The following is a 12,654-nucleotide window of genomic DNA, read 5'->3' on the forward strand; positions in this document are numbered from 1 at the left end:
GGCAAGTCACTTAATCTCTATTTCCCTCAGTTTCTCCCACTGTAAAATTGGAATAATTTTACACCTATCCTGCAGGGTTGTTGTGATGATCAAATGAGAAAATATTTGTAAATCTACTTAGCACGTTGCCTGGCGCATGGTAGTATATAAATACTTATTTCCTTCCTTCCCATTCCCCTTCCCTGTCAATAGTGCTCCTTTTGCATTTGGGCATTAATCACCAAACATTTGTTAAATATTTACCATCTGCTAGGGACTGCTCTAAATGCTAGGGATATAAAAGAGAAGTAAAATAGTCCTTGCCCTCAAGAAACTTACATTCTAATGGGAGGGGGCAACATGTACACATAGGACTATATACAGAATATATACATGATGAATATAAGGTAGTTTTGGTGGAGGGGGCATTACCAGAGGCTATATTGTCATCAACCTAAGTCATACCATGCCACTTCTATCCGTGTAAGCTTCCCTGAGCCTTTAGATCCCTTGGGAAAAGATACTAGAGATGCTTTTGTAAATACAAATTAACTGCCAACAACTTGACAGCCACAGAAGAGGTGGGCAGACCAGCCTGGCTGAAGCAGCAAAGCAGTGAGTGAGAGACAGAAGGTGGCATGTGCCAGGCAGGTCAAACTACCTTGACTGTGGGCCCCTCCTCGATACCCTGCCTAGGACCCCAAATCCCAAAGCCCTGGGAATGGCAATGTTGCCCAAACAACGAGTGCTTCTTGGCAGTTACTGTGGAGGGAAGCAACCCTTTGAGAGAAGGGATGTGCTGTCCTTGCCACCACCACCCATGGCCAGGTAAGCCCCAGAGTCAGGAACAGCCCCACCTCCTAGAACACCGCTTTATTTCTAGCTTGGCCCTGGCAGTTGTGGTTCATGGAAGCTTCCTTTGTGTAGTTGCTACCCGGCAACTTCTTCAGCAAGTGCTTCAGCCTTTGCTTCCTTGGCAGTCACAGCTATTGAAAACCCAAGAAAAAACGTTCTTCACATTAGAATCCTTGATACTGTCAAATGGTTCAACATCAGATACTGATAGGGTTTTGTTAATGGAAATGACATTAAAGAGATTCATTACCAGACTGGGCCTTTGTATCACGATTGCAGCTGAAACCTTTATGTGTTGGCTCCCATTTTTACATTGAGAGCTTGAAAGCAAGGACCGCCCTGCGTTTCACTTGCGTCACCTTTACTTAGCACAGTGCTTTGCACATAAATGCTTAATAAAATGCTTTTTCATTAATTCATTTTTGAAATTAAAGCAATTCTATGGCATTGATCCTGCAGTAGTCTCTTGGCCTTCTGTAAGTGTTATCTGGCACAGGGTTGTCTGATAAGCATTTTATAAGCTATGAAACAGCAAGGCAGGGGAAGTTAGCTTGGGGTTAGCTGTTGGCCTTGTTTAGACCTGCATTGGTCAATAATACGTGGGGTAGTTCAGGGATTCTTGATACTTATTTTGCAATGTTCTGCACTTCAGTCCTTCATAAGATCTTGGAAGTTAGAGCTGGAGGGGACCTTAAAAATCGTCAGTCTAGTTTATTATAAGGATGAGAAAGGTGAATGAAGAAAAATTTGAAGATATTCTCAAAGTCCCATAAGTAGTATGTCACAGATTTGAGTTTCAAACCCAGGTCTTTTGGTTTCAAATCCAGTGCGCTTTTCACTCTATGTCCTTCCCAGTCAAACCTGGAGCCCCCAATCTATACCCATTCACCAACACATAACTTTACATTTTATACGCATGTGTGTACTGTTATCTTCCCTGTTACTTTAGAGGGCAGAACCATCCTTTAGTCCCTTTGTTTTGCAGCCTAGGTTTTATCCTTGATGCCTCACTATCCTTCACCCACCACATCCAGTCTGTTGCTAAGGCCTATTGAGTTTACTTTTGCAGCATCTCCTCCTGCCTCCTTCTGTCCTCTGATGCGGCTCCCACTAGTGCAGGCCCTCCTCACTTCACACCCCGGACTATTGCAGTAACCTTCTGGTGGGATCCGCCTGCCTCAAGTCTCTCCCTCCATGTCCATCCTCTGTGCAGCCACCAAAGTAATTTTCTTAAAGTGCAGTGACCATGTCACTCCTACCCCTGCCCCATTCAATAAACCCGTTGCCTTCAGGATCAAATAAAAAATCCTTTGTTTGGCATTCAGAACCCTTCACATAACCTAGCCCCCTTTCACCTTTTCAGTCATGCCTTACTCCCTGCTATGTACTCTTCAGTCCAGTGATACTGGCTTCTTGGCTCTCCCAGTGAACAGAATTCCATCTTTCAACTCTAGACATGTTCTCTAGCTGTTCGCCCATGCCTGGAATGGTCTCCCTTCTCAGCTCTGCTTACTGGCTTCCCTATCTTTTAAGTCCCAACTAAAATCCCGTATTTTATCAGAAGTCTTTCCAACTCCTCTGAATTCCTGTTTATTTATTGTTTGTACATATTTGTTTGCTTGTTGTCTCCATTAGTTCCTGAGCTCCTTGAGAGAAAGGACTGTCTTGTGCCTCTTTTTGTATCCCCAGGCCTTAGCACAGTAGCTTACAGACAATAGGTGCTTAATAAATGTTTACTGACTGACTAATAGAGCGGAAGTCTCTTAACCTTCCTTCTCATCTTCACCTTACATTCTCCAAGGACCAGCACAGGAAGTGACAGCCAAAAAGGCCAGGACCTAGCTGGATTCCTGAATCTCCAGTTTGGAGAGGGAATACTTTTTTTTCCTCTATTCCCACAATAGACTTTACCTTCAGGAGCCAGCTGACATTACTGTCTTTCCCCAAAATGACCTTTTAGACCAGGATTTTCCAAATTGGTTGATCGATTCTCAAGGTCATCTTTACTTGTCTCCCTGTCGTGTGCTTTAGCTAGGGACATTAATGTAGATAGCTGAGCAAAGAAGAGAATAATGGGAGGAACAACAGAAGCAAAGAGAAAGAGGATTTTAACTTCAAAACTTCCCTGAGAATAAACTCATGCTAATCAGTGACTGTGGAGCCCAACTCATACCTGAAAAAATAATTCCATGTACTACATAATCTCTAGCTTTTCCTCTATGACACCCAGTAAGGGGAAACTGACTATCTCCTGATGCAGCCTATTCCACTTGAGAATTTTTCTAATTGTTAGAAAATATGCCTCATGCCAAACGCTAAATTTTCCTCTTTTCAGCTTCCACCCATTGTTCCTATTTCTGTCAGGGGCCAAATGGAACAAGTCTGAGTTCTTTTCTGTGTGATAGCCTTTCAGACATTTGAAGCTTTAAGTTGTGTCTCCCCTAAGTCTTGTCCAGACTAAATATCCTTGGTTTCTTTAATTAGTCCTTACGTGTCATAAACTTAAGGCCTTTCACCGTTCAGTGCTTGCATATAGTAGATGCTTAATAAATGCTAGTTGACTATCCCACATGCCCTTCTCTGGACACTCCAACTTATCAGTGTCCTTCCTAAGATGTGGTTCCCAGAACTGAATAGTGTTTTAGACGTGGTCTGATCAGATCAGAGTTTAGCAGGATTATTTCTTGCCTACTTAGAGACGGTATGCCTCTGAGCTTCTGTGACTTCTCTGTACATGATCGTTATAAGCATGGGAACAAACCCATGTGTCTCAGGAATAGAACTCAGTAAAGGCCATCGCTAACTTCTCTACCACTTTCCTCTTTCTCACTAAAAGCAAAACAAAAACAAAGAAAAAGCACTAGATTTTGGAGTCGGATGGCCTGGGTTGAAATCCATCTTCTACCTGTCTGATACCTGGCCAATTGTCAACCTTCCTTAAGATTCTTCATTTGTAAAATGAAGGTGTTGAATTAGGTGATAAGCACTTCTACCAATGCAGATTGTATTGTTAGGACCTGCCAGGATTTGGGTGCTACTGTTTTAGCCTTTTAGAACTAAAGATCAACATCATCCATGATGAAGCATTGGAGTAGGACTTCAACATGCTTTCTTGAGTCTTTTTGTTCTGTTCAGTTAATTCCACAAACATTGCTAGTAGAAAATAAATGATTTTTTTTTCTTTTGGCTACCCATTCTCACTTGCTGGACCTGGCCAAGCCCCTACAGAACCATGTTCATGAGAAATTGTCTTGAAGACTTGAGGATATTGAGAGATTTCCAGCTCAGTGTGATTTTGACCCTTTGCTTGGCTATCCAACCAATGGAAGTAGTCTACTAATGTTAGTGAATAATGGCATCTAGCCAAGGACATCTGCTTAGGTAATGTAGTCCCTTTCCATTCTCTGCCCTTTCAGACATTTTGGGAATAATCTGTTACCTTCCCTCTGGAGCAATGCTATGATGACTAACAAACACCAACATATATGAGCCTTTTCATCTACAGTGAAGAAAAGGAGGAATGCATAGGAAACCACAAATCTATTACATATGATTTGATTTTTAAGGAGTTAGGGATAGAGTGCATCTGTGATTGATATAGGGAACTCTCAGGTGAGGAAACTCCTTTTACCAATGTCTTAATAAGTTGAGTAGGATTATATAATGTGCTGGAAGTGAGACTTGAACCCTGGCCTTCTCTTTTCTGAGGCCAGCCTTCTGTCCACTGTATCATGCGCTATATAATAAGCTCAAACAGTTTCAAGGCTGTCTTACTTGTCTGTGTCTCCTGAGCTTCCTTTTTCTCTTCTGTGCATTTTAAAAAAAAATGCTTCAGTGATCTTGTTTTCACATTGCCTCCCCACATGTACTAGACATTTCAGCCAGTTTGGCCCACTAGCTGTTTCCTAATCCTGTACTTTACTCTCAGACCTCCATGTATTTTTGTCGGCTGTTCTTCATATCTTTAATGCGTTCCCTCATTTTTTAGAAAAATCCTTTCTTGAAGCTTCAGCTCAAGTTACAAGTGGTTCCACTGATTGACCTAAGATAGTGTTTGTAAAGTGCTTGGTACCTTACCTGGTACATCAGTAGGTACTCTGTAAATACTGATTTCCCTCCTGCCTTGCCTTCTGTTTCCCTGACTTATCTCAAGTCTTTCACAATTATATTAGTGATAATAAGCAGAGGATGCATTGTTTTTCATCTTCGTTTCCCGAATGCCTACCCTGGGGCTGTGTATAGGTATATACAGGCACCTAGGTGACTCAGAGGACAGAGCTTGGCTTTGAGTCAGGGAGATCTGAGTCCATATCCAGCCAGCCCTTGGCAAATCACTTAAGTGCCATCTGCCTCAGTTTCCTCAACTGTAAAATGGGGATAATAATACTACCTACTTCCCAGAGTTGTTACGAGGATAAAATGAGAAAATATTTGTAAATTGCTTTGCATATAATTGGAATTTAGTATTATCAGGGAGAAAATTATGTCGTAATAATTCACACTGTGCTTTCTGCCTGGTTTTTAACCTCCCTGGGGAAGAGGAAAAATGCCATTTTATTGTATCAGTATCCTGCCTGTGGGGTGAGGGGAGAGGGTACTGTTGCTTTGGGCCATATCTCTTTCCTGGTCTCCATCCTCTTTGCAGGAAGAGAAGTGCCATTATATTGTACTGGATCTCCTACCTCATCTGCAGCCTCCTGGGGAAAGTAAGAAAACACCATTCTATTGGGTTAGGTCTACTGACTGGCCTCCAGCCTTCCATGGGAATAGGAGACACTCCATTCCAGGATTCTTCCTTCCTGGGAATAGGAGAAAAGACATTAAGTTTCGAACCTGGCTTTCTGCCTTGGGGGAAGGGAAGTAGCACCATTCCTTCAACTCTGAAGACTTGGTTCCCTTGCTGGAACTGCCCAAGACCTTGAGAGGACTCCACCCCGATGTGTAATGAATATCTATCTATCCAAACCCTTATAGACAATGAATATCTATCTAAACTGATTAGTAGGAAGAATTAAAGTGAGCTTCCTTCCCCCCACAAAAAACCCCCCACAAAAACAAAACCCAAACCCCTGTAGACAGATCTAGAAAACACACCAAGCTAAATCTTGAGGAAATTCAAGAAAAAGCAATTTTTCCAGCCCAGGTGGATATGGTGAGGCAGAAAGGTTTTTGAACACTGGGGACAGAGTCTGGTGAGGAGAGTCATGTAAAGCACTCTAGTGCAGGAAGAAAGTGTGTACCTGAGCAAGATGAGGTCCCAGATTTATACTGAGGCACCTTGACCTTGTTCAGGGTGTGGGAACAAGTGCCAACTGGCAGCTTTGGAGGTCACTCCCCTGTGAGTGTTCTGTGTCACAAACCCAGGACACGGTGAAAAGGGAACCTGTGCCTAGTGGCGCAACCCATAGTAAGAAGTGTTTGAGGGCCCTGAGTGGTATACTGAGAGAGAAGAAAGTTCAGAAGCAAGCAGCAGAATCCTGGTCTGGACCTCGAGAAGCAGACCAAGTTCTAATTTCTAGCAATATCTGAAGCCTTTCAGGAATAACCAGGGCAGGAATACCAGACCAAAGGGAAGCATGCAGTTTGCTCACTTTGAACCAGTAGAGCCTTCCAGTTGGCTAATAGTAGCTGAGTCCAGCAGCAGTCAAATATGTCTTAAAGTCAGGAACTTTTAGAATTCAGATCAAGGAAGCAGTGATCAGACTTTGTCCTAGATCAGCTTCCATTTTGAGAGCTCTGAAAAAAAAGCTTGCAAGTCTCAATCCAGAGCTGTCTCTGAGATCCTGTAATAATACAACACTCAATACCTCTGGTGATGCAGTAGATACACGACAGAGCCTGGAGTCTAGAGAACATGAGTTCTGATCTGGCCTCAAGACACTTGAACAAGTCATTTAATCCTGTTTGCCTCAGTTTCATTATCTGTAAATTAGCTGGAGAGGAAATGGCAATTCACTCTGATATTTTTGCCAAGAAAACCCCTGAGCCTATTATCAGAGTTTGAAGTCAGGAAATAACCTGTAAGAATGAGCGAGCAAAAAAAGAATCCCACCATAAAAAGCTGTTATGACAGGGATGCTCAAGACACAAACCTAGAAGTAAAGAATGACTCTAAAACATACACAAGCAAAGCCGTAAAGAAAAACACAGCTTGGGCACAAATTCAACTAAAATTCCTGGAAGAAATGGAATAAGAGTTTAAAAATATTTTTATAAATGAAATGAGAGTACTAGAGGGAAGTATTAGAAAAGAAATTAGAGCTATGGAAGAAAGAATTGAAAAGGGAATTAACAGCTTAGCACAAGGAGTACAAAACCTGGCCCAAGCAACAAACTCTCTAAAAATTAGAGTGGACCAAATAGCAATAATTCTGTAAGACTACAAGAAATATCAAAACAAATTCAAAAGACTGAAAAATAAAAGAATTGTAAGGTATCTTGTAGCAAAAATAACTCACCTAGGATCTAGGAAATTGAGGGGAAAAAATTTACGAATAATTGGGTTACCATGACCAAAAAAAAAAAAAAGCCTATATTTCAAGATATCTTAAAAGAAAACTGTCTAGATCTCTTAGAACAAGAGGCCAAAGTGGAAATGGAAAGAATCCACCAATCATCTCCTGAAAGAAACCGCTAAATGAAAACTCCTGGGAACATTGTAGCCCACATCCAGAGCTTCTAGGTCAAAGAAAAACACTGCAAATAGCCAGAAAGAATAAATTCAAGTATGGAGGAGCCTCAGTTACGATCACACATGATTTAACAACCATCACTGTGAACAGAGGATTTGGAATTTGATATTCCAGAAGGCAAAGGTTTATAGCCAAGAATATCTTACCAAGCAAACCTTAGTATAGTCCTACTTGGGGAAGAATGGACTTTTAGTAGAGAAATTTCTGGAATGAGAAATGAAACCAAGAAAGTTTTTAAGCATTCTTGATAAATTAGAGCTGCATAGAAACTTTGAAATTCAAACACAAGAGTTGAGTAATGTAAAAAAGTAGGCACAAACATGAGAAGCTAAATAAGAATAAAACTTCCTATATTCAAATAGAGTTATACTCTGAACTCTGTCATCATCAGGGGCCATAAAGGGACTGTGTTTAGACAGAAGGCCTGGGAGTGGTCCAGTTCTGTCTTGGTCCTAAAAGAAAAATAGAAAGAGCTGTGAAGAGGAATACGTTGGGGTGGGATCGGAAGGTTAGGAAAAATTGCCTCGTAATCAGGGTGTGCATGGAGAAGTCTTATACAAGCAATGAAGAAGATGGGGGAGCAGCTGATACTTGAACTTCACTCTCATCTGAACTGGTCAAAGAAAGAACATACACATAGTTTTGTATTGTATATATACATTTCACTCAACAGGAAAATAGAAGGGAAAAGAGATAATGGGGAATTGGAGGGTAAGAGAGGAATTAGTCCATAGATAAACAAAGTCTAAAGATACAAAAAATAGTTACAGTTCTTTTTGAAATGGCAAAGGATGGGAATCTGAGAAGGTGCCCATCAATTGGGGACTGACTGGACAAATTATGGTATATCAGTATGCTAGAATATTGTTATGCTATAAGAAATGATGAAGGAATAGTTTCAGAGAAATTTGAGAAGACTTGTATGAACTGATGTAGAGTGTCGCTGTAGACCAGAACCAGGAGAACAATTTTGAATGACTTAGGAACTTTTTTTAATTAATAAATTTATTTTTTATTTTTAGTTTACAACACTCAGTTCCACAAGTTTTTGGGTTCCAAATTTTCTCTTCCTCCCTCTCCTCCCTCCTCCCCCCAATGCAGCATGTAATCCAATGTAGGTTCTACATATACCTTCACATTGAACTTATTTACGTAATAGTCCAGTTGTAAAGAAGAATTATAACCCATGGAATGAATCATGAGAAAGGTGAAATGAAACCAAAAAGGAAGGAAAAAAAGAAAGGAGAGCAAAAAGTTTGCCTCCATCTGCATTCAGATTCCATAATTCCTTTTCTGGATGTGCCTAGCTTTCTCCATCATGAGTCCTTTGGAGCTGTCGTTGAACCTTGCATTGATGAGAGGAGTCAGGTCTATCAAAGTTAATGACTTAGGAACTTTGATCGGTATAACGACCAGCCACAATTCCAGAAGACTAATGATTAAACATGATAAAAGAGGTGAAAGACTTAGCAGAATGAGATGTATATACATATACTTTGCATATATTAATAATAGCTAAAATTTATATAGCACTATGTGTTAGGCACTGTACTAAGTGCTTTACAGTTACTGTGTCATTTGATCCTCATAACCCTAGAAGTTAGATGATATTATTATCTCCATTTTACAGATGAGGAAACTGAGGCAGATGGAGGTTAAGTGACTTGTCTAGGGTCGCATAACTTGTGAATGAGGTCAGATTTGAATTCAGGTTTTCTAGACTCCAGGCCCAGGACTCTACTGTATATTTCACATATATATATATATATAATATCCTATGATATACAAATATGTTATATAATTTTAAAATATTTTGATATATAATAAAAAGAAAAATAAAACCACTTACCAACCTGTAGTCAAGTAAAACAAATTTACATATTGGCCATGGCTAAAAGGGAATGTATATACATATATGTGTATGTATGTGTATATCACAATATATGCATATATGTATAATATATAAAATCATAATATGCTTGTATTAACATATAATATGTAATTGATGACATATATGATAGTTTATATATAACATACATGTTTCTTTTGGACATGGCCAATGTGGAAATTTGTTTTGCTTGAACACATGTTGGTAGTTAGTTTGTTTTCAATTGGGGAGGGAGATTTGGAGTAGGAAAGTGGATTTTTGCTGATTGAAAACATGAAATTCAATTTTTAAAAAAATCTATCTAAACTCTTCAATGATGAACAAACTCCTCCAGGTCAAATCCTCCCCATCCCAGTGACTCTGAACCCTTAGAGGTTATCTTTCAAACCCCATTCTTCATCCCCAACTGCTCATTCCTCTTACTCCTCCCTTACAATATCACACTCTTAACACTACCCACGCCTTCCACTGTGCTCTCTGGAATCCCTGTTCCATTGGCAACCAACTTGCTTTCATCTTAGATCTTTTCCTCTTGCACTCCTTCCATCCATTGGCTCTCACTGAGACTCGGCTTCCCCCGATGACACATCCTCCTTGGCCACCCTTTCCAGTACTGGCTTCACTTTCACTCATTCCCCTTGCTTGAGGTAGGGGAGTTGGAATACTCCTTTCTTCCCATTTGCCACTTCCAGGTTCTCCCTCTACCACCATCACTTAATAACTTCTTTGAGGTTCACTCAACCGATATCTACCATCCAACCAAAATTCTGGTAGGTTATGCCTACTGACTTCTGGATACTCCTCTTCCTTCCTCAGTGAGTTCAGTCCTTGGCTCAGTCTTTCTTTCCTCCCCAATTCCTGCCTCCATACTAGAGGATTTCAACATATATATTGATACTTTCTTAAAACCTCAGTCATACACAATGATGGTCATATCCTTGATCTTACCATCACCCATAAATATTCCACTTCCATGTTCATAAATTCCACCTCTCCCTCTGCCTTGCAATGCCAAATCCTATTCTTTGACCATATTGTGACCTCCAGTTCCTTGACACACTCCCCCATTCCCCCACACCCACCCACTAATCTCCCAGGTTACTAGGTATGCTCCTGTCTCCATCTTGACCTCCTGGCAAACCAATTTGACTACACTGTCCTCTCCTCCTTCCATCTACTGCCTTTACTTCTGCACACATGGTGCTGAACTAAAGTGGAGAAAATCAGGCAGTTGTTCTGACCAGATTCACTACAAATTTATGTTACACAGCCATATTGTGCAATGATTACTTGGCTCGATCCAAGACAGTTCCAAGGGACTCATGATGGAAAATGCTATCCACATGCAGAGGAGGAACTGATGGAGTCTGAGTGCAGATCAGTGTATATTATTTTCACTTTCTATTTTGTGTGTGTTTTTTTCCTTTTCTGTTTCTTTCATATGGCTAATGTGGAGATAGGTTTGATATGATTGCACATGTATTAGATTTCTTGTCCTGAGGAGGGGGGATGGAAGGAGAAAAATTTGGAATTCAAAATCTTATAAAAAATGAATATTGAAAACTATCTTTGCATGTAATTAGGAAAAATAGAATGTTTTTTACATTAAAAAAATCCCAGATTTATGTTACATACTCTCAGTTGGGCCTTCATTGCAGCAAAGCAATCTTTTTACACCTCTATGATCAACTCACTATACCACACACCACATTAGCCCTTCCACTTTTCGTATCATTCGTGAGAAAAAATTGAGTATTGAATATAAAATAAATGTTTGGTATAGACAGTAAGTACCCTGAAAAGTCATTAAGAAGAGGACCATGATGGAAGGAGTTATTTAGACAGGTTTCCATGAAAGAGTTGAGGATTTAAATAGGTAGAATGGAAGGAAGAAGTCATTTCAGGAAGAGGGAACAGCATGAGCAAAGGTATAGAGGCTGGAATGAGCATAATGTAGAAGGTCTTGTGTGATTACACTAAAAATTTGGTAATAGGGAGTAGTGGAAGATCAGCCGGATTAAATTCCATGGGTTCTGACTAGAACAAAAAAATCCCTTAGGAAGTTGAGTGACAGCTGTGTATAAGATAGATTGTAGTTAAGTAACAGAGAAGGTACAGAGACTAAGTAAGAAGCTATTATTATGACCCAAGTATGGATTGTTAAGGGCCTAGGATTAGGTTGGCTTTTGGGATGGAGAGAAATTTTGAGGGCAGAATTGCTAGTGCATACAAGTTTATGTTCCTTGATTCACAAAGTCTGCTTGTTACTCTCTCTTTTTCAGAACTTGCCACTACATTGATAGATGCAGTCACAGACAAGGACCCTTTAGTGCAAGAGCAGCTTTGCAATTCTTTGTGTTACCTTGGAGAATCAAAAGCTGAAGAGACTCTTGATGCCTGTGATGAGTATCTCCGGCAGCATGAGAAGGTACTGTAGCCTTTAGCTTGTGGTATGTGATCAAAGAAGTAGGTCTGGGAGAAGCTAGGTTTCTTAGGGCAAGAAAATGGGATCATTTCCAGGGTCTGGTCTTGTCACCGCTGGGATTTTCTTCTATCATACCATTTCTTCAGAATACATCTCCCTGTCAATGCTGTCTCATTGACTTTACACAAAGTTGGTTATATGTTCCTTTCTCTTACTGAGGCAGCTGCTTCTATAGTTAATATCTTGTAATTCTGTAAGTTACTTACTTGATGTAAAACATGATGCTTGGGAAAGTGTTCCCAGGAGGGGTGAGGAGCTCTTTTCTGTTGTTCCTTAAGTATAGATGGAAGAATATGTCTTTACTTCTAGGCTGCCTGAGGTAATATGGAAGCTCAGTTGGCAGGAGCATTTTTGATTGCTGTGTGTCAACATTTTTTCCCCTGTTCTCTTGCCTAAGTGTTTTTTCCCCTAAGTAGCATCAGTACCTGAGCTAGTCACCCTTGTTAGATTCCTAACAACAGGCAATGCTTCCCTTTGCTTTGACTCACTTTTATTGAATGGATGAAAAAGCATTAAGTGCTTACTATGGGACAAGCACTGCACTAAGCCCTCAAAGAGCTTACATATCCTAATGGGAAATGGGAACTACACTTATACTGCTGAATGAAGCTGGAATGAATCACAAAACTATGCTAACTGGGCCCACTACAGATTACTGTTATTTAATCCCAACAGCCCCTTGCTGCAGCAAGGCAAACATTCTATTCTTCCCTAAGTGATTTGTTACCCCACTCTCTATGGGAACTGTTCCAGAC

The 12,654-nt window shown here is 40.3% G+C and overlaps 1 protein-coding gene across 2 annotated transcripts in view; it reads left to right on the top strand.

Moving 5' to 3' along the window:
• The window catches only part of MROH1 (maestro heat like repeat family member 1), a 182,063-nt gene that overhangs the window by 19,177 nt on the left and 150,232 nt on the right, over positions 1 to 12,654 (top strand). For both annotated transcript variants that reach the window (XM_036741524.1, XM_036741523.1), the window contains one exon: positions 11,697 to 11,842. In XM_036741524.1, coding sequence (XP_036597419.1) covers positions 11,697 to 11,842 — 146 coding nt within the window. The remainder of the gene's footprint in view (positions 1 to 11,696; positions 11,843 to 12,654) is intronic.

Source organism: Trichosurus vulpecula, chromosome 1, assembly GCF_011100635.1.
Source record: "Trichosurus vulpecula isolate mTriVul1 chromosome 1, mTriVul1.pri, whole genome shotgun sequence".
NCBI lineage: Eukaryota > Metazoa > Chordata > Mammalia > Diprotodontia > Phalangeridae > Trichosurus > Trichosurus vulpecula.